This window comes from Strigops habroptila, chromosome 15 (assembly GCF_004027225.2).
Source record: "Strigops habroptila isolate Jane chromosome 15, bStrHab1.2.pri, whole genome shotgun sequence".
NCBI lineage: Eukaryota > Metazoa > Chordata > Aves > Psittaciformes > Psittacidae > Strigops > Strigops habroptila.
In genome coordinates this window covers 2,880,209-2,901,677 of record NC_044291.2, presented here as the reverse complement: position 1 = coordinate 2,901,677, position 21,469 = coordinate 2,880,209, and the positions used below count along the sequence as shown (strand labels likewise).

Below are 21,469 nucleotides of genomic sequence, written 5' to 3'. Positions count from 1 at the left end.
CCTGGGAGGAATACAGAGAAACTGTCTGGGCAGACACAGATGAAGTTGGGAAAGCTAAAGCCCCAGTAGAATTAAATCTGGCCAGGGACATCAAGGGCAACAAGCAAAGCTTCTATAGGTATGTTGGAGATGGAAGGAAGACTGGAGAAAATGTGGGTCCTCTCTAGAAAGACATGGGAGACCCGGTTACCTGGGACATGGGGAAAGCTGAGGCACCCAACTTTTTTGTCTCAGTCCTCACCAGCAAGTGTTCCAGCCACACCAACCAAGTTGCAGAAGGCAAAGGCAGGGACTGGGAGAATGAACTGCCCACTGAGAGCAGTCCTGAGGAGAAGGACTTTTGCTGGTTGATGAGAAGCTCGACATGACCTGTCAATGCATGTCTGCAGCCCAGAAAGCCAACTGTATTATGGGCTGCATCAAAAGCGTGACCAGCAGGTCAAGGGAGGTGATTCTCCTCCCCTACTCTCCTCTCGTAAGACCCTACCTCCAGTACTGCGTTTTCTACCTGGCCTGTGATTAAATGGAAACTCCGTGCCACAGAAGGCAGTGGATTCTAAATTATACATGGATTTAAAAGCAACTGAACAAAGTAATGGAAGAAAAATCCCCTGAAAGCTACTATATAGTAGCATGTGTGGCTGAGAAAGTGCATTAATTTATTGAAGGCTGAGAGAGGATTCTACATACTTCCATGTTCTTACACTCTTCCTTAAACATCTGCCAGCATCCAGTTTTGGAGACAGAATTCTTTTAACTCATTGGTTATGTTCTTATTTGGGTTTTTTTTTTTTCCAGTTTTTATGTTTTATCCTGTATTTTCCAAAGATCAGTTGCACTCTGTGCAATTACAGATTATTGTTTCTTAATTTCTCATGGAAAACATGCAGATGTAACCCATTTCAATCCATACAAGTACATAGCCTGATTTAAACATTTCTCTTGTTTCAGGGCATAAACTAGTGTCTCTGAAGGCTAACCAGCTATCCTAACAGCACCCTACGAATCACAGTAAGAACAGGCTTCTTTCTAAAGCAACATATGTGAACACTTCTGGCGGCTGTTTGCACATAAGATGGGCCAATGACCTGATCCATAACTTATGAGGCATATTATTTGATAATGACAAGAATTACAAGCTTGAGGTTGATAAAATAACTTGTGCTTCACATCTAAAAATTATCTTTAATAAGCTTTCTATGAGTTCATGAACATTGGTAGATATTTTCCTAATGTTTAACCTCTGAGAAATTTCAAAAACCACACGTGAAGATTATAACCAATATTATTCAGGTAGCAGTATATTCTCTTTGAAGGCATAACCTTTTAGGTGAAGCTTAACTATTGATTTCTAAATGGCACTATTTCTTGCCATTTCCGTTGGCTGAGATGTAGCAGAGAGAATTTCCCAAGTAAATTCACATTGCAGCATGCTTCAGAAGGGTTGTCACTGACTGAGAATAAACAGTTAACTATGTTTTCATGCACATTTGTTGCTGTGGGTGCATTACATATTAAAATATAGGTTCAGCCACATTCACCCAAATTCATTCTAGAGTGCACAGTGTATGACCTCTATTTCTGTGGTACTGAACTAAGACTTTCCGGTCAATCTGGAAGCATCCTGAGGCTTTCACCAATCTTTTAATTCCTGGATTATTTTCTTCTGCCTGAAGTTTCCCTTCTGCTTCCCTTTTGTTTGCTATTAATGCTCCATCTCTTCAGGGAGGGTGATTCACAGTTAATCAGCTCATGTATTCTGAGACATTCAAAAACATTGCTCTGTGGACAGGCCAGCGGGCAATGCTGTCCCCCTTGTGTGATTAAACCCTTCTCTTTCCTTAGGGGCTTCACTGTCTCTGCTGCCCTGAACTGTTACACAATACCCACCAAACCATTGGACCAGCTGCAGACATTAGTGCCATCAACAGAACTGCAGAAAATGTAACTTGGGTTACCTAATGAGCAGCTTCTTTACATAAATACACCAGGAAAAGTGGAGAAAAAAAAATCTACACAAACTAATGTTAGGCAGATAGAGAGAAAAACTTCTGCACTTGAACAGGAACATCTACATCCTAAGTTTAACATTTTTGTTTTCCCATTATCTTTCAGCACTTTCACATGGAAAAGATGGTTTTCACAATTTTAACAAATAGCTAAATATTCAATCTCTAGTTAGTTGAAATTTTGTATGAATTCTCCTCTTTTATTATTCCCATCTGGAGGGTACAAGTTGTGTTCTGTATCCATGCACTGATACTGGAATGTACCTGACTTTACATCATATAAACATTACTTAGCAACAACTAAAAACATCAGTGTGTTATCAGCATTGTTCTCAGGCTAAAGTCGAAAACACAGCACTGCACTAGCTACTAAGAAGGACAAAAAAAACTGCTACAGCTGAACCCAGGACAATACAAAATAAAGTTAGAGTGTACCATAATAATTCCATATTGAGTGTCTGTTTTATCCTTTAACTAGAAGAAATTCTGGTCGCTCATCCTCTCCTTACCTTTCTGGTTTCCTCTGTCTCAGCATTACGGGATTTACAAGCTCACACTTTTTTATTAGGCAGTAGAGTTTCCACAGACTGGATTTGCAGTGGTCATGTTGCCAGACACATTACCATGTCTTCTCTAGCAAGGACAGAACCTTACAATTTTCCATACACATTCCTATTGATTTTTATTAATTAAATTCCTCTCTATTAACTGAGTTTGAGATAGGTCATCCTCTTCTTGAGATACACTAACATACTGTTTTTCAGCTTGATTATCTCATGCTTATCACATAATCTATTGAACTGTAATATTTCCTGCTCAAAAGTTTTAGTGTGCACCTGCACATTATCCAGGTTGATGAACAGGTACCAATGTGAGGTTGCTATTATAATTTCTTCGTTTAGGGGCAGGAAAATACGCTCATTACAGATCAGTCACCTCCAAAATAGATGTTTCACTGAGGCACATTTAAAGGAAATTACAAAACACTAATTTTACAAGCCATTTTTCCTGGCATTTGTTACTTATCAGCCACTAGCAGGGAAATCCAATGTTTATACCTTGTTTTCTCCATTTGGGGTGAATGCATACTTCTTAATCATTCATTTGCTCTGTGAGAGGGTTTAAATTGCTCATTTGAATCACAATTTTATTCCTTAGTACATCCAGTCTAAAAACTGTCAAATGTAAACCAGTTTATTGTTCTTGCACACTACATTGTCCCCATTAAATATTCAGTTGATCTATTCATATTAATAAGTTTACCAAATCTTTAAAAAGCACACTAAACAGAAGAGAGCAAAACTAAAGACTGTGAGTCTCTGCTTTATCTCCTAAGTTTAATGTCAATTCATTTTCCAAAAAGGGTGATGTTTGGGTTTTGGTGTGAGGTTTTTTTTCTCATTCTTGAGTTATTTTACACTGCACCAGGATTGCATTTACCAGCTGCTTTATTTTTTTCCTAATTATTGACAATGGTTTTTGTTGTTTTTGGTTTTTTTCTTTTGTAACCATTTAAACAATATTTCTATAAACTTAACTTCATTTGATGTTTATATGTAGAACCTTTAGTGTACTGATTTATTTAAAGAGGAAGAATATCCCTATGTTGAGAATATGTCTCAACATAGCAATTTTGGTTAAAAAGCTACTTTATACTGATACGGGTATTTCTGTATGAGACAGGGAAAACTGATATGGGTCACCTTTATACAACACATGTCAGGGAGCAGCAAAACCCTAAAGACAGCTGGAGCTGAGGGTGATAACAGTGCAGGATGGGGAAAGAGCAATGAGGCACAGCCCCACAGATGAGTTGGGTGGCTAAGCAGGGGTGCTGACAGCAACAGATCCTCATAACAGTCCGGCAGCCACAAGACAAAACCACAGTAACAGATCCAAGGTCAATCGAGGAAATCTAAACAGTAATTTAGGACTGGATACAAGTAAATCTACACAACTGAATGCTGAGGCCTGAGCTTACTACGTAGGGCTCCTGTGGCAGAGGACATGGGTGGAAGCCTCTGGTGGAAGCACCTCACGTACTCAGATGAGTACTAGGAACACTCCTCATCTATTCAAACATCTCTTTGACATACTATAACTGTCAATAAATCTTCCAGGACTTTTTGCATAAATGTTTACCATATTTTGTACTTATTACTTGAATGAAAATGGTATGGTTCCTCCTACCCAGCCTCTCTGGGGAGAAAATGTGATATAAAAGTTATCTCCAATGGGATATTCTCTCTCCCATCTTTCTAGCTGACTAGACTCTTCAGCCAAGCAGTTGGCTTCTACAGTGATTTTCAGTTTAGAGGCCTTTTTAAGCCAAATTTCCCATCTTTTTATTCCTCACTGCAGATCATCTCTAACTCTAAAAAGTTAGAAGTTAAATTACACTAGAAATTGCCCAAACCTTCCTGAAAACTTCCTGTAAAACATGTTTAATAAAATTATTGGGTACCTGTTTGATCCTGTTTGCCAACGCCAATAAGGCACGTTTCAAAATCTGTCTCACTGCAATTTTTTAGTCAACATAAGCTTTGTTTTCAGCAGACTGCACTTCATCTCTCCTTCACTTCTTTTTGGAAAGTCTCCGGCCCCCTTTATGACCTTACTGGGGCTCGTAATTCTTTCTAGCCATCCTTTACTGCCTTTTCAGCCACTTTGGTTTCTGCGACCAACAGTGCAAAACGTTCTATCATCGCTCTGCAAGAGCACCAGCTCACAGCCCCTCTCTCTGCCTTCTTTTTTTTGACTTTTGTCATCCTGGGGCAACAGACATGCTTCTGGCTGGGACTCCATTCCAGTTCTTGCCACGCCAGCTGCTCTCCCCATGGGGATGGCTCATCTGGATGGGCTTTCCAGGATGGACAGCCCTGCCCCTCATCTGCTCTGGATATCAGTCCTCAGTGAGCTACGGGCTCTGGATATCAGTCCTCAGTGAGCTACGGGCTCTGGATCACGCTTGTGGCGCGTTTTGGCCCTGGCCACAGTTCAGTTCCCACTGATGGGACGCAAGGCGCCATGACGGGCAGGGAGGCAGCTCTCCCTCCACGCCCGGTTGCTGGAGAGGAGTGTCCCACTCAACCCCATTCCCGGCGCTCCTGCTCGGTATGGCTCTTGGCTGCCTTTTAGTCGCCTTTTAGCCGCCTTTAAGCCGTTGAGCGCGGCTGAGGAGCGCTGCCCCCTCCACCGCAGGACACCCGCCTGAGGCGCCCTGAGGCGGGAAGGGAAGACGAGAGGGTCGTCTTCCCGCGCGCGCGCAGCGTGCGTTGCCATGCCAACACAGCGGGGCGCGCGGCGGGCTCCCCGGTGCCGGCCGGCCGCTGGCCTCGCCCGCGCGGCTCCCGATGGACTACAGCTCCCAGCAGCCCCCGCGCCGCGCCGTGACTCGGCTGAGGCGACGGCGGCGCTGGGCGGGATGGAGTGAGGGGGCGAGCGGCGGAGAGAGCGCAGCCCACCGAGTCCCGGCCCCCTCCCCCTTTCCTCTCTCTGGCCCGGGTCTATGCGGCCCCCCAGAGACCATGGGATCCAGGATCAAGTGAGTGCCCCCCGGAGTTCTCCAGCCCCGCTCGCAGGCCCTCAGGAAAGCGGGAGGGCTCTGGAGAGCGAGAAGGGGACTTCCCCGCCCTCCGTCCAGCTCTGTGTGAGGCCGCGCGGGCGAGACCCCGGCCCAGCCTGCAGGCCTCGGGGTAGGGCGAGGAAGAGGGGGAGAAAGAAAGGGGGAAAGTACTTCCCACCCCGCCAGGCCAGCTGGCGGGCCGGGGAGGGAGGAGGCGGCGGGGCAGAAGGCCTCACTCCCCCACTGCCCGGGCGGGGAGTCCGCCCGCCCTGGTGAGGGGAGTGTCGCTTCCCGCCCTCAAACCCCACACTGGATTGTTGTCGCTCTCGTTTTCCCTATCGTCAGCTCTCCGTGTGGTAGCGCATAGCGCCAGGGTGTGAGGGCAGGTTGAGTGTTATCGGTGCAGGCCTTGAGGAGGATTGGGGCTGCTGGAGTGGGAAAGTCTTCGTGGCCAGCACTGGTGACCTCTGTTTTGGGGTGTGGTGGGTTGAGAGAGTTCAAAGCCTCCTTGCCTAGAGTGCGCCGAAGGGAAGATGGATAGTCTAGTCATGATACCGTGAAAGTGCATTAGCAAGGGGACTTGGGGGGAGAAGAGTGGTGCAAGAAATTAATGTGTTGGGTCTGCAGATGTGTGCCTCAATATTTTTTTAGTTTTCATAAAGCTGGGGGCTGATTTATTGGTAAGCCCCATTGGTATGTTTGGTATTGTCACGTTAAAGATTTCAGTTCGTTCACATGCCATTCCAGGCAAATTCAGTTCCTCTGAGACAGGTAGAGGTGTAATAAAGCTATCACCAAGCAGGGAGTGCTGACATCTTTGTGCATGAAAGGTGTGATAGAGTGGTGAGATCCAGTTAGATTATACTTTATTCAGTGGTTTCAGTAGGTGCTGTTGAGCAATTGCTTTTCTTTCTTGAGCACAGTGTTCAAGATTACACAGGGCTTTAACTTTTCACCTCTTGTTTAACTTGAATATGAGACTGGAGGAGACATAGTTCGTAGCGGCTTTAGTGTGATGACACATCTTCATGTTCACAAGCCCACAGGCTGAATAGACATAAGCGTGTGTCTATCCAGCCAGGTGTTTTAGGAAAATGTAAGTGGATAATGAGTACTTGTAGTGATTGCACTGAGGTGATTGGTTGGTTCTGGAAGGCAACCTTCCTTCTTCAGGAGACACTGTGGGGATCATTTTTGCATTTTTCTCGTGTATGGGTTCTCAGCTGTTACTACAGTAAATGAAAGAGAAGCTAGTTAAACTCTTAGCTTATGTTGAACTATGGGTAGAATATAAAATGCATTACTATTTTGACAGCAGAGCAGGTAGTGTCTTGCACTTTCACTTGCACTTTCAGATCTTGGTAGTGGTCACCCTTGCTTGGGTCACTTCAAGATTATGATCTGAAATGACTTATGATGACCTTATCTTAAAGCTATTAAAAGGCTGATGCTCACTTAAAATGTAGTTTCTTTTGTGTACTTACTGAATCCACAAGATGTGCTTGCCATCTTTGGGGTTTTGGTTGCTAATTTGACCTCTAATGGCTTCGCATACACTTTGCTGAATGTGAATGTAATCACCCAGATGAGACACTTCAACTGGAAACCTCACGGTGGGTGTCAGTGAGGAGATGTAGCAGTTAGAAGTAATTGTTACAGCCAGTGGACTTTAGGACTTTTGCTATGCAAAGTCTTTCAGTGTGAACGTGTCTTTCTCTGTCCCCAGGAAAACACAGATGATAACCCCATATAAGCATAACATTTTATTCCTTAGGACTTTGTGAGGAAGCATTTTGTCCAATGTGTCATTAAGCAACTTTGTCTTGAACAACAATTAATAAATTGCCTTTTTGCACTTTGGACAGAACATTGTGCCCAGGTAGAGTAAGGACAATATTTCCAAACAGTCTTGAAATGTATAAGAAATGAGTGCGCCTATCTGAGTAAGAGGCTTTTCTGATCTGCTCTTCTGAGCTGGATGTTTAATCCAGCAAAGATTTTCAAGTTGATAAGTAGCTCCCTTATTGGGGTAGGTGGGAACATGAATGAGAACGCTGTTTTATAATTGGGTATGCTGAGGTATGCCCCTTTTAGTGGTGTCGCCAGTACGTGTTGCAGCCCTAGCAAAAATCCAGTAGTCAGATCTGTTGCTTCTTGCTGTTGATTGATAATTATGAGGGATATTAAACCCCTTGGCACATGATCACAGTGTCTGCATGAAACCTGGACATATGTGTCAGTTAGATTTTTGATGGATGTGTAGTAATGAGTCATTTGAGTGAAAGATCGCTTAGAGAAAATTATCAGTAGCTGCATCAGACTGAAGTGAAAGAAATCAAGAGATTGCCAGCAATCCTGTAAACTTTGGCTTGTGTATAGCTGCAGGCGACAAAAAGGTAAATTGAGTGTTGGATGACACTGTTGGGTTAAGCTTTGTGTTAGAGCATGTCATACGGTACGTGCAAGGCACTCTGTGCCAGCAAGGTAATGTAAAATAGGCATGGAGTTAACCTGGCTCCTAGTGCTTCTTGATAGCCTTCAGTACTCAATATGTTACGAGAGAGAGAGGGTTTTTTTTAATGTGTTGATGTCAGTCTGTTCAACAGAATTGCATTGCACCGTAAAAAAACTTGACATGTTCCTTTCCAGAGGTAGTTGTATTTCAGTGATGATAGAAGAGATCCTTCATATGAATCTGGGAATCCTTTCAGATGTTTAACATAAAGTTTGCTGTATACTGAAATGTAATACTATCTACCAAGGGAATACCAGGCAGAATAAGTTAAATACATGGAAATGAATCAGAGTTTGAGGTGCAATTTCTGAATTGGATTAGCAGTTACAGCTTTCTGCTAATAATTTTTTTCTGCAAGAGTTGAGCAACTAAGTCTTGTTACGAGACAACTAATTATCAAGCAGTGTCAGGCTCGTCTCTCATGCCTCAATTTTTAAGTAGAATGATACTTTCTGTTGTAAGTGCTATTGCATTTTCCTCCTGACAGTTGAAATAGGCTTTAGGTATGTAAGGTATGTACTTCATACATACAACCTCAGAGAAGGACTTCTTTTAATTTTATTCTGCACAAATCTCTTGCAGTTCAGTAAAAACTAATAATTTAATTGTAAATGGTACATATCTGTATGTAAAATAGAAGTTCTTACAGATTGCTTTGATACTAAAGCTACTTCTACGTCAGAGAGATTTGAAGTAATTCATACAACTAGCATTTATCACAAATGCATTCTTTTCTCATAGAGCTGCTTCCTAAATTTATATTTAAAAAAAAAAATCCTTCTGAAATTATCCAGTTATCAAATACTATGTATTTTTGTACGTGCTTTGTACATATGTGTTTTCTAATTGCATCTGTATGTTCACTTGATGACTGACCACAGGTCTTTAAGTGATTATGGCGAGGAAAGAAAACTTTGTGTGTGTGTCTGTGTGTGTGTGTGTTTAAGGTTATAATGCTGTGGATGATTTCTGTGGGTTGAGGTCTTAATACAATGCACAGGTGCCATTAGATGCAGGTTAGTTTAATAGTCATCAAAATGGACTGTAAAATATACATATTTTGATACACGTTTATGCTCTATTTGCAAACTGTATGAAGTCTCATAGTGACTTGTTGCCTTAATTCCACTGAGAAGTTATAAAATACTCAGAATTCAACAGTGACTTCATTCTCATGCTGAGGTGTTGGCTTCTTGAATGCAGCCTTTAATACTAAGTTTCTGACTTGGCAAAGTTACTTTAATTTCACTGTTCATAGAAATAAGTGGACGCTTGTCATGGAATATTAAAATACAAAATATGATGTCTTTTTGTCTGAAAGTTTTGGTATATAGTATGTGCTCTTGCCAGCTGTGTTATAGAGTGTTTTCACTAAAAAATCTGAACACAGACTCTAACATAATACTAAAGAGGTGTTTGTTATTTTATCCATTAGCTGTAAAAAGATTATAAAATTTATAAACTTTTAATTAAGGAAACAGGGTGCTAAAAATAAAGACATAAACAAGGAGGGTAAGATAAGGCTGCACAGCAATATACATGTAAGGAAAAATACATTTCTTGTGTAACATGGGTATCATTTCATTTTCATCCTCTACTATTATTGTAGGAATGTAGCTGAGAATCTCAGTATTCAAAGCAGAATATATGCAGCAACTCTTAAGTAGCACAGAGAGAATTATGCAAGTTTGGTTTGTAATGCAAAATAATAGTTGATTTGTTGATTTTAGATTTCTCAGAACCTATGAGTATAGTTCTCTGAAAAATGAATACTTAAATCAGCTGGGAACTGGTGGCAAATTAAATTAACATTCATTGAATTGTGAACCATTGTTGCTCCTGAGAGGTGCTCTGTAAAACTGCAGAGCGTGATCCTGTGCTACTGAAACCAACGGTAGCTTTTCTCTCGGTTTAAATAGGTGTGGGGTTTGGCTTAGAGCCACTTGAGTTATACGAAGTGGGCCTGTGGCATGGTTAGAAATGTTTTGTTTAATCCCTTTTGGTGTTAAAGTAGGATTAAAAAGAATAGAAATTCTCTGAAGAGTAGGCTGAAGTCCTTGACGTGTTTATACGTTTGGTTTGAGGTGCTGGGTAAGATGAGTTTCATTTTTTTAAATGATTATTCAGGTAGGAATTCTAGCATGTGTATATATATATATGGGGTTTGTCATAATTTTCATCCTTAGCTGTAAGGAGGCTAACAAAATTCACAAGTTAATTATACCCCAACCATTTTCTAATGTTAGATAGTTTACATTAACACCTAGGAGACAATATTATCACTGTACAAGCAGTCATAAATTTAGAGCAGTAATTATGCAATTTTCATTCGTGGTTTTAACCAGAAAGTCTAAGAATAAAATGTCACATGTTCAGACTTACAAAATCCTTTTTCAGTAACTAAACAATTACAGCCCAATGTGTGATTCTCTTTAATCTCATAAAAAATTTTGGAGTAGCTAAAATTGTTAGAGTCAGGAATTTGACTCAAAATATGCATGCTTATATAATCACCTGCTGCCTTTACATGCTCCTTCGGAAATGTAATTCCAGAGCTTCACTTCTGGAGTTATGTTAGTAAGAATTGAAAATGTACACTAAATGTTTTGTTGTTGTTTTTAAGTTTTAAACTCATTAAGTTTTAGCTTTATCATTAACTTTTAACTTTAATTATTGGTGTATTTATAACTCTGGAGCAGAGTAAGTCTCTTTCCTCAAGCTTCATTTACGTTTTGTAGCTGATTTTGGTGTCATTTTTGACTATTATACCTGTTTCCTTTTTTCACATGCGTGTGGCAGCTTTCTGGATTTAAGATTCTGGAGTCTCATGGGGTGAAACCTTGTGCATTTGCAATATTCTTCAAGAGGGCCTTTTTCGACAAAGAGGTAGAAATATTTTGACAGGTATTAAAGGGTGGAATTGTCTTCACCCTAAGTACAGCAACTGAAGTTTTCCAGTAATGTATGTGTAAAATGACTTTGCATCCTCTTGACTGCAGCTTCCTTTTTTCTCCTCTTTCCTGAGCAAACAGGTGTCATGAAACTGAACTTAAGAGTCACAGTAATGAAAATGTGAATCTGCCTTGTTTATCCTGTGTCAGACAATGTGACTGTTCTCAGTTTGGTGAAGAGAAAAGAGTATTCAGGACTTTCTTGTCTTTTAAATCCCTGTATTTAGCACATAGGTGATTTGATTTCTTATTTGAAAGTAAAGGTGAGATAAAAAGAACTTGCTTTTGCAAGTTGGTCGTGTAATAAAAATTACTGTTGTGGCTGAGAGCTGAAATAACTTGTTTTTCTGTCTGAGTAGCATTCTGGTATGTGATAAAAGGATGGGTTTATTTTTCTGGCAAAGTTCTGAACCATAGGCCTGTGATATTTTAATATCAAGAAATGCAGACTAGTCACAACAATGACTTAAAGGTTGCGTGTGCTTGACTTCTATTGTTCTTATCTGTCTTTCTCTGTAGAAGTTTGTTAGACACCCTGTTCATACGAACTCATCTGAGTTGTCAGTCGTATCTTGTTACGGACTAGTAAGGCAGAAAGATCTGATGTGAAATCATTACAGACTGTAGGCTGAGAAATCTAGTTTATTGTGACATATGCATTCTCAGAACCCTTTTTGACTGTGTAGTTGAAAGTACACTTGGAAAAAAATTTGTGATGTGCTAAATACTGTGTTATTTCCTTTCAGACAAAATCCGGACACTACCTTTGAAGTGTACGCAGAAGTCACCTACTCAGGAATCAGTTGCGTTGGGAAAGGTACTGTTTTGCACTGAAATTCTACCTATTTATTGGCTAAAACTATTCTTAAGAACTATGGACTTTGAGATAATGAGGTATATTTAATACTGTGCTGTTCCAGCTTTTAAAGATCCCTTAATCACTGGTTCTGTGGAATCTTTTACAGTTAGGACTAATAAGAAGAAATTCTTGTCTCTGTCCCTGGTTATGGGCAGTTTTCTTTGACTGTTTTGCCTTTTTATTTGTCTTTTAAAATAGAAATAACTCTTGGTTCATTAAATTGAAAAAGTAAATGTATTTCATATTTGTATTTGCTGCTCATATGAGGAATGGGTAGTTTCAAAACAAAAAATACTCTAAAATTTCTTGTGTGGAATTTATATTTACTTCCTCTTTCTTACTTGTCTACAGAAGTACTTTTATCTCTTCCCAGGATTCTTCTTTTGATCAACTGATTTTATCTAGAAATAAGGCATGAATGCAGCATATGAATTGGTTAACTGGTTTCACCGAACATTGTTACTAAGCCATAATCATGCAAGTGTTTTTTTTGAATATTATTTCTGACAAGTATTCCCATGTTTGTGCTAGAGAAGTTTCATAACTGCTGAAATCAATGTGTAAATATACTTGTGAATTTTTGATGGCACTTTTTTTCTAAACCTGAGGAACTTGGTCAAATAAGCAGGGAAAACAAAGGCTGAAACTCATAATCCCAGAATTTAGTTCAAGATGCTGTTTTGTGAGATCAGTCTCTAGAATGTTATGAAAAGGAGTGGTGTCAAAATGAAATCATGATGATGAGTCAACATATACTGAAGTAGTATTTCTTTTATGAAGTTATCATGTGTATATTGTATATATGTATATCTGTCCAGTAGAAAGGATTTTTGTATTTTCTAACTGGAAAGCCACTTATCTCCTTTTATATCTCTATTTGTTACAATCAGCAAAAGTCAAATAGCTGCTACTCTTTCCTTTACTGCCAAAGCCTCCGTAGGAGTTGTAACTGGAATACAGTTTTGGCTTGTCCTACTGCTGTATGCCATGAAGACTATTTGATGTAGCTGCAGGAGCCCTTTTAATAACTAGTCTTTGTTTCTGCACATCTGACCTGGATTCTAGTGCCAGAAAATCCGAACAAATTTGACCATAAACATTACATTGTACAGTACTAGTGTCTGGGTATAATCTTCTCTTTGAAGTTTGTTTGCATCCCCCTGGAGGGATTAATTCCCTGCTGTGGGAAGGTGGGTTAAAAAGCACGGAAACTACTTTACAGGTTTTTAATTGGAGAATTTAGTATACATTTTGTTCTATAAACCAACTGATTCTGTGGGAGTTTCACTTGGTTGTGATTTTAGGTTTGTTGTATGTACTTGTAGGTGCAAAATCTTAAGAAAATGTTTTTAGTGAGTAAAAAAAGTTTTAATAATTGTTTTTACAACTCCTATATTCTGAAGTTATGAATTCTTCCTGAATAATCTTTTAAAAGATTTTTCCTAACCAATTTTTGTGTATTTAAGAAGGACCCTTTATTCTCAGATTTGTGTATCCCCAAATATTCTGTCCTGTTCTAAATGAAGGCTGTGGTTTGGTTCTCCTCAGTGTCAGCTGTCTTTAACAGCCATTCGGTATCCTGGGCAAATGACCATTCTAGAAATACAAACCTAGAGACCTCCATGTGGTCTTTTCTACTTGGTAGAAAACCAAGAATATATATCAACTTTTGGTTTGGGTTTTTTTTTTTTTTTGCAGTCAGTGAATGTATGTTACATGACAAGCAGCAGTTACTGTTAAGAAAAGCAAAATGTATAAAAGGTATATAAGGAGAAGATCATCAAGCATGTTTAAAAAAACCTGTTCCTTGCCATGTAATGGATCCCCAAATTAACCAAGACAACTGGTTTTGAAGTTCGTGTCTAATCTAACAGTACTGTTGATCACTTACAATGCTCTTAATTCTTGTATCAATCTTCTGGCATGGTTTTGAGGAGAATGAATTGCTTCACAGCTGTAGCAGCCCTAGTGTGGGAGATTGTGTGGCTTGTGGGATGGTAAAACGTGCTGCTTGTTTTATTCAGAAGTTTGTGTAGTTGTGGTGGTTTAACCCCAGCCGGCAGCTGAGCACCACGCAGCCGCTCACTCCTCCCTGCTGGGATGGGGGCAGAATCAGAAGAGTGAAAGTGTGAAAGTAGCAAAGGATGCTTTCCATGTGTCTGTTAAATATCAGCAGAAATTAACAGCTTTAGTATATTTCATAGTTCACTTCATCTTGCTGAAATTGGAGATACTGACTTGTGTTATTTACTATTTATGATTGTATGTTCAAGTAGTTTTATTGCTCCTGTAATTGTTAATAATCTTGGATTATAACAAATATGTTTATTTGGTTAATAACTTTTGAAATTAATGAAAGCAGCATTATCCATTGACTATCATATAGAATCATAGAATTACTTAGGTTGGAAACGTCCTTTAAGATCATCGAGTCCAACCGTTAACCCAGCACTGCCAAGTCCACTACTAAACCCTGTCCCTAAGTACCACATTTACATGTCTTTTAAACACCTCCAGGGATGGTGACTCCACCGCTTCCCAGGGTAGCCTGTTCCAATGCTTGGTATAGAAGGCTCCCTGTTACTTACCAAGATAGTGGACTGCAGAAGGTAAAAGTCTGTTCTGGGCTTCAAGAAAGACTTCAATGAACTGGAACAAATTCAATGGAGGACCACCAGGAGGGCCACCAAGATGGTGAGCGAGCTAGAGCACTTGCACTGTGAGGAGAGGTTCGGAGTGCTGGGCTGGTTCAGCCTGGAGAAGACTTCAAGGAACCTGAAGAGCAGCCTTCTGTATTTGTGAGGAATTCATCCAGATTAGATATCCAGGCTCTTCACAGTGGTTCATGGCAGGACGACAAGAGGCGATAACGTAGACTGAATCAAGAGGCGTTCGAACTGAGTATCAGGAATGTGTTCACCATGAGGACAGTCAAGAATTGGACCATGTCACTCAGAGAGTTTGTGCAATCTCCATCCTTGGCGCTTTTCAAGACTCAGCTGGATCACAGCCTGAACAACCTGGTCTGACCTCATGCCTGGCCCTTTCTTGAGCAGGAGGTTGGACTAGAGATCTCCCAGAGGTTCCTTCCAGCCTGAATTATCTGATGATCCTAAGATCTGATTCCTAGAAACAAAAGCTTCAGGAACATCTGGAGGATGTTTTGTACTCTTAGTAAGGTATGAAGAGAAAAACTTCAGTGAAACCAAAGAAGTTGAAAAATCAAACATTGTTTTATTCCAGTCCAGACAGAACTCTGCCAAACCACAGTGAAATGTGTGAACTGTGAAAGGAAATGATCCTTGGATCAGCTCAGCTGTGGTCTCTCTGTCCTTTCCCCTCTAGATTGTTCAGAAATAATGATCATCTGTGCACAGCATTGGTGATTTGTGTATTTCTGGCGCACAAAGTCTTTGGTACGTTGTACAATTGCAGCATTCAGTTGTATCTAAAAGCTGTGGTTTCTGCTTTTTCTTCGTTATATTCATAGGCCTTCTTTGGGGACTTTTGGATTTATTTTCTTTTTTTTTTTTTTTTTTCACTGGGTCAGTTTACATAAATGTGTATCTTTATTTTGAGAACTGTGAAGCAAGATGTCTGCAACTGTGACCAGCAGCATTAACATGAGCATTTGTTATTAAGAAGATATTTCCTTAAGGAAGAAGACCATTGCCAAACCAGTTTTTTTACCTTATGATTGAGATTTCCATGGAAGCCGGGAATTCCTCTTAGCTAACTGAATCTAAGTTAGTGCATGTGGTTGGTTTGTTGGGTTTTTTTCTTTAAAAGAATATTTGACTTCCTAAAATTGAATGAAAATGCAAAACTACTTTTATCTTCAGTTTGTTCCCACTCTTGGGGCTGTCTGGAATTCAGAATTTCTTCACTTCGTATTTCAGTGATGCTTTCATTCATGTTCTAATTTTCAGTTTCATCAAATAGCACTGTTCTCTTATCCATATCCTCTTCTAATAAGATGTCGATGTGTTCTCACCAAAAGTCTAGGGCAGCAAAACTGAATAGAAAGAATGGAGTCTGCATCTTTACAGTGACAGTACATGGAACTTATCTAGTGAGAAATCTGTGGTTTGTGTGTCAAGTCTAAGTATGTCAAGCATAGGAACTTTGCAAGTCCAGTGCTTCTCACCAACTCCCACATCCTTGCTTTGAGGGAGAGAGGAAAAAGTAGTCATGGTTTTATTTTTAAAATGGGATATTATTGTAGGGCAAATATTGACTAAAACTTAGAGCGTTCTCTGATTCTTTCAGGTAGATGCTGGGTGATGACTGTGACTCAGAGGAAAAGGTGCAGTTCCAAGGCTAATACAGAAACCTGGCTAATAGGCTGATTTAGGCTAAATAGTTTTAACAGGTGCCTTTTGTGCAGTGGTGTAGCTGGATGGAGTAAGATGCTAAAGCTGTACGGATGGGCACAACTTAAGTCACCTCTTCGAGAATGACTGTTTCGACTTTGGCTTTCAACCACACCAGGTGAATAGAGAGATTGTTAGGACTTTAAAAAAAAAAAAAGACAAATTCCAATTCACATATAGGGCTTTAATATTCTATAGCCTATGTGGTGGGTTTTGTCTTTGCCTTTATGCATTTTAGTGCTGTGGAGTTCTTGCAGTAGGAGAAGTTCTAGCTTTCCGTGTCACTTAGACACAAGGAGGCCATCTGCCTTGGTAAATCCAGATGTATTGCTTTTAAAAAACCACAGCCAAACAAAAAACTTTAGAGGTTTTAGAGGTTTCACTGATACGAGTTAACCTTCAGGAATTTAATAAAATAGAGCCTCAAAAATCATAGATAGAGGGGAATAGTAATATAGTTTATTGCCCAGCAGATAGCAGTAATATATTCTGGACATAACCTATAATTGCGTTAGTTTTGCCTTTCTGCTGTGATACTTAAGTAACTTCATGTAAAGGAAGGGAAAATGCATTTTATGAGATTGTCCTTCTAATGGAGGACTTGGGTATTTATCATTGCATCTCATAGTAGTAAAACTTCACAGAAATTGAGGTAGTGAATTACAAAGAACTTGGATTGTTTCTTCTACAAATTAAAACTGCTTAAGTTAGCTTAAGCACTTGTAGAAATTCAGTTCTATACTGAATGACATGCTGTATGCTTGAAGTGGAGTGCATTGGAACTGCATTTCATTTTTTTAGACCTCAGCTAAAAGATTTTGGGTTTTTGAGATGCAGAAGTAGAAATAATCTCCTTGCAATTTTAGTTTAAATACTTATATAAAAAAAGTGAAAACATACTAACTACTTAACAAATCTTTCTTTTAACTTCTAAAGCACTTTATGATCTTAAAACTGCTGCAGATCATTCATCAGAAATATGATGTGACAAATTCAAGGATCTTGCAGGACCTGAGCCAGAGATCCTCTCTTGTTAGATGGGCCGGCAAGGAGAATTGTAGTCTAACTGTCAAACTGCTCATGTAGAAAAAGAGAATTTGTTAGTCTAAAGTAACCGATCGAAATAGACTCTGAAGTATGAACATTTGAAAGTAAATGCTCACAGAGTAAGACACCCCCTTACACCCCTGTCTGGGAGGACGTAGCATGCTTTTGTATGGGGCTTTTGTGTTCTCGCCAAAGCAGACAGTATAGAAGTATGTCAAATCTGTAGCTTTACCATGTAGTGTGCCGAAAGGCCTTTCTCTCCAAGGACCTCATCTTTCATCTTTTTGTGAGTGTAGCATAAATTCTTGCTGTGTGTTCAAGGAAAAAGCTAAAATGGTTTAGCGCAGCTAAAGGATTTCTTTCCTTTTTTAAAAATCCCATGGTAAGTTAGAAGCCTAAATGCGATAGCATGGACAAAGTGTAAGTGTGTTAGAGTTGAACAAATGTTCACTGAATTAGGAAAAGAAATGTAGTTTATACTACTTCTTTTATGACAGAATTTAAAAGGTCTTGCTGTAAGACTCGCCATGTGCTTCTTTCTTTTCTCGAAAACATACCACTAAGTTGAAAAGGGAGATGAATCTTGGAAGGAAACTATTAACTCTGAGGTAGTTTATCATTGTTTGAGAGAAAGGATGAGATTTGCATTTGAATTGGCTCTGAGAGTAGCATGTACTACTAATCTTGTTCCTACTAGAAGCTTGTGAGTAGTTTAAGTACTTCCTTCTTTACTTTTCATGTTCTAGCCTTGTGTTGTAATAGCTCTTTCCCTTCCTCCCCCTTTTCCAGAACATCACAAATGTTATAACTTAAACTAATAGAAGTCCTTAACTCTACTGGAGAAGTCATGACGTGCTTGGGCCCTAAAATTATTCTACAGTTATCACAGTGGTTTCCATGATAGGACTTTGACAGGTAGAGAGAGCTAGTGGGTTTCTGTCTCTGCAGATCAGACACACTGCTACTCCTTATCATTACCTTTTTGTCACAGCTTGTAATTTTAGATAATAGAGCAGCACCCCCCATACAGATGAAGTATTTTCTTGAACAAAAGCAAAGTTACTGGAGTAGGATTAAGTTCAGAGTTGGTCATTCAGAAGTTTGTAAACCTTTCCTGTGCACCTCTCAGAATAACCTTGATTATTTTATGGTGAAAACATTTTCTTGGTTGAAGTTTGCTGTTCCATATTGAGAAATAGATAACATATTGAACATTTAGGAATAACAAAGGAAGTGCAAAATTCAGGTCTTTTTCCATTAGATAAAGTTTTCTGCTGAACATGTGCTGTAATTGGGGTATGACAAGTTTTCCTGTCCAATCTTTACAGTATTATGTTGCTCCAGCGGATTTCCTGTAGCAGGACTAGAAAAGTAACCAAATCTAAGTGGGTAGGTAGTATTTGGGAATTCCAGTTCTCCTAAGCTGCTGCTTTGTTTTTCTGTTTCCATTTGATTGCTTTTCTTCTAAGTACAAACAAGATGTAAGATTTTCACAAAGAACTTACTGGGACTGCAGTGCCCAGATCAAGGAAGTAGCATGGGCTGAACTGTGTCCTTTGGAGACAGTTCACAGCTTGGCTTTTACAGTATAAATGAAATGCATAAATCAGTTTGAAGAGAAACTTAATTTATGAAAAGATACTAGAATCTGTCATGTTGCAAGTAATCACAGATTTTATCTAACACATTTTTAGGTGAGTTTTTAGTTGATGATACTGGATTTAATAAAATCCCCAAATGTTAATATCAAGTATAACTGAATGTTCTTCCATTTCTACAAGTTATTTTGTGGGAAGAGATCTGTTTGTCCTTTTTGCTTCATGCTTTAACTACTTCTGTCTACAGTCTTTTCTATTTCACAAGTATTTACTAATCTGCACTATACTGCTACTGCTGGCACTGTTTAACTAGACAGAAAAATTCAGCACAGAAAGTCTCACTCACAAGACTTTAAACTCTTTTGTTGATTTATATTTTTTTAAAGGAGCTTGACATCTTCATCAAGTTCACAGTGGGCCTGCTTTGTTTGCTTTCTCTTGAATGCTTGATAAGATTTTTCTTCTATTGTTTTGTGCAGCAAGGACAGAACTTGCCATGGCTGAGGTGGTTTTTTTGTAAATCCACAATATGGTCATTGTCTGCTGCTGAATAATTGTGACTGCTTTTTGTACAACCAGAACTGAGGCTTTGGCTGTGAACAGATTCCTTCTTAGCGTGAAAAGAGACTAATCCATGTAAATACAGCCCCAAAATAAAGCTTTACAGAAAAAGGGAAAGGCTGCTAAGCAGGAGGGCAGAGGTCAGCAATTTAACCTTTAACCTAACAAATAAGAAGCATGAAAGTTCCCGAATTGGTTTACAAAGGCAAGCTCCTGTGATCTGTCAGTTTTTCTTTTCATGATAGAGTTGGGTGAGAAAACTGACTGACAGCTAGTGCCTTTTTAACTGCAGGTTGAAATTAACTGCTAAAGTGAAACTTTTTTAGGGTGCTTTTTTAGCAATTTTAACAAATTACTTTCATTCACCAACTGTACTTAAAATTTTTCGTTGAATTTATAGAGGAGTTTGAGTGGTTGTTCTTTTTAAAGAGATCTTGAGAGACTCAATTTAGATACCAAATACTGAAACATTTAATATTTCAGCATTTAAGAATTTGATGAAGCACTTGTTGCAATTAACTCTCCGTTAATGTGCTCCTTTTAGAGTAGGGCTGTTATTCCAAGAACTGCAAACAGATTGTACTTTGAATAGAGTCAAAAAGTTGTTGTTAAAAGGGGGGTGTGTGACTGACTTTATTTAAGGGAGTAATTTTAACTTTAGTTCATTCTCAGTCACAAGAATTTCCAAGGTGCTTTGTTTTGTTTGTCTGTATTTAATCACAACAGGTAATTTCATTAATGAGTGTTAACTTTTGCTTACAGCTTAATGCATCTGCAATCAGCTGTTAATCGAGAGATAGGCATTTCTGTAAAGAACTTTTAATTAGAGTGTCATTCAGATGACAAAGAAACAAAGTAGTAATGACTTTAAAGTAGACTCCTGTAGGTTAAGAATAGTGATTTTGGGGGGTTTTGCCTAATGTTGTAAGCACTGTCCTAGAAATGACTGGCAGTTGGTCCATCCACAGTTGTACTGATACTCCCTATGAGTGTTTCCAATAGAAATATTGGAGTTTAGAAATTGTGTCCATGTTCAGTCTGTTAACATGTAGGTTGGTAATTCTACCTGGAGCACTACTTTAAGTTTGATGTGCAAGCAAAGCAAATTTGGTAAAGCAAAAGATGACCTAGATCTGTTTTTATTACTGGTTCTTTTTGTAGCGATAGTTCCTTGCAAGAAGAGAATGTAAACTCTAATTCAAAAAGAGACCTGTCAGAATGCCCGAGGCAGTATTGGTCTGCTTCTCTTTGGTGTGATATTTTATTGTCATGAACAAAAAGAGATGTTGTCAGGTTTTCTTGTGGGTTTTTGTTGTTGGTTTTGGTTTTTGTTGGGTTTTTTGGTTCATTATCTGTGAACAAGGTGTATCTCCTGCTCTCCACTGGATTCTATCCTTGGAGAGAGTGGCGAAGGAATGCTGAGGGAATGCTGCTGAATACTGACTGAGGAGTAAGGAGGTTTTTGGCCTTGCTGGGACTACTAAGTTTTGGTAAACTGTCACAATTCCAGATGCTGACAGATTGTTGGCTCTTGGGAAGATGACTTTTATGTCTTTTTTTAGATGGAAACAGCTTTTGATAGACTTTTAAATAGGACTTATTTCATGGAAAAGTGGGATAGAAACCAAGGAAGTTGAACTGCAGTATTAAGGATGATAACCTTGGGTGGAAAGGCAGGAACAAAAAACTGGTTGTGATAATCCGTTAGTGGAATGAGTTAAAGTCTGGATAGTTCATTTGTTTACCCTTCTCTGGGGATTTAAAAAAAAAAAGCAAACCACCACCACCAAAACCTAGAAAAACCCAAACCTCACCAAAGACCAAAACCTCAAAACACCTTAAGTTTAAAGTTGGTTGTGATTTTTGTGAACTCCTTCATGTCTGGCTGTTGGAGAATTATGTTTTCTAATTGACCAACTAACAAGTAAAATCAAGTGATTATCTGACTCTAGATGGTCAAATAATACAAGACTGTGTAGAAGCACCCTATA

The 21,469-nt window shown here is 39.2% G+C and overlaps 1 protein-coding gene across 5 annotated transcripts in view; it reads left to right on the top strand.

The window, feature by feature from the left end:
• The first annotated feature begins 5,406 nt into the window (after positions 1–5,406).
• The window catches only part of DENND1A (DENN domain containing 1A), a 196,999-nt gene continuing 180,936 nt past the window's right edge, over positions 5,407–21,469 (top strand). For all 5 annotated transcript variants that reach the window (XM_030507235.1, XM_030507233.1, XM_030507234.1 and 2 more), the window contains exons 1-2: positions 5,407–5,553; positions 11,787–11,857. In XM_030507235.1, the coding sequence (XP_030363095.1) occupies positions 5,537–5,553; positions 11,787–11,857 (88 nt within the window). In that variant the 5' untranslated portion in view covers positions 5,407–5,536. The remainder of the gene's footprint in view (positions 5,554–11,786; positions 11,858–21,469) is intronic.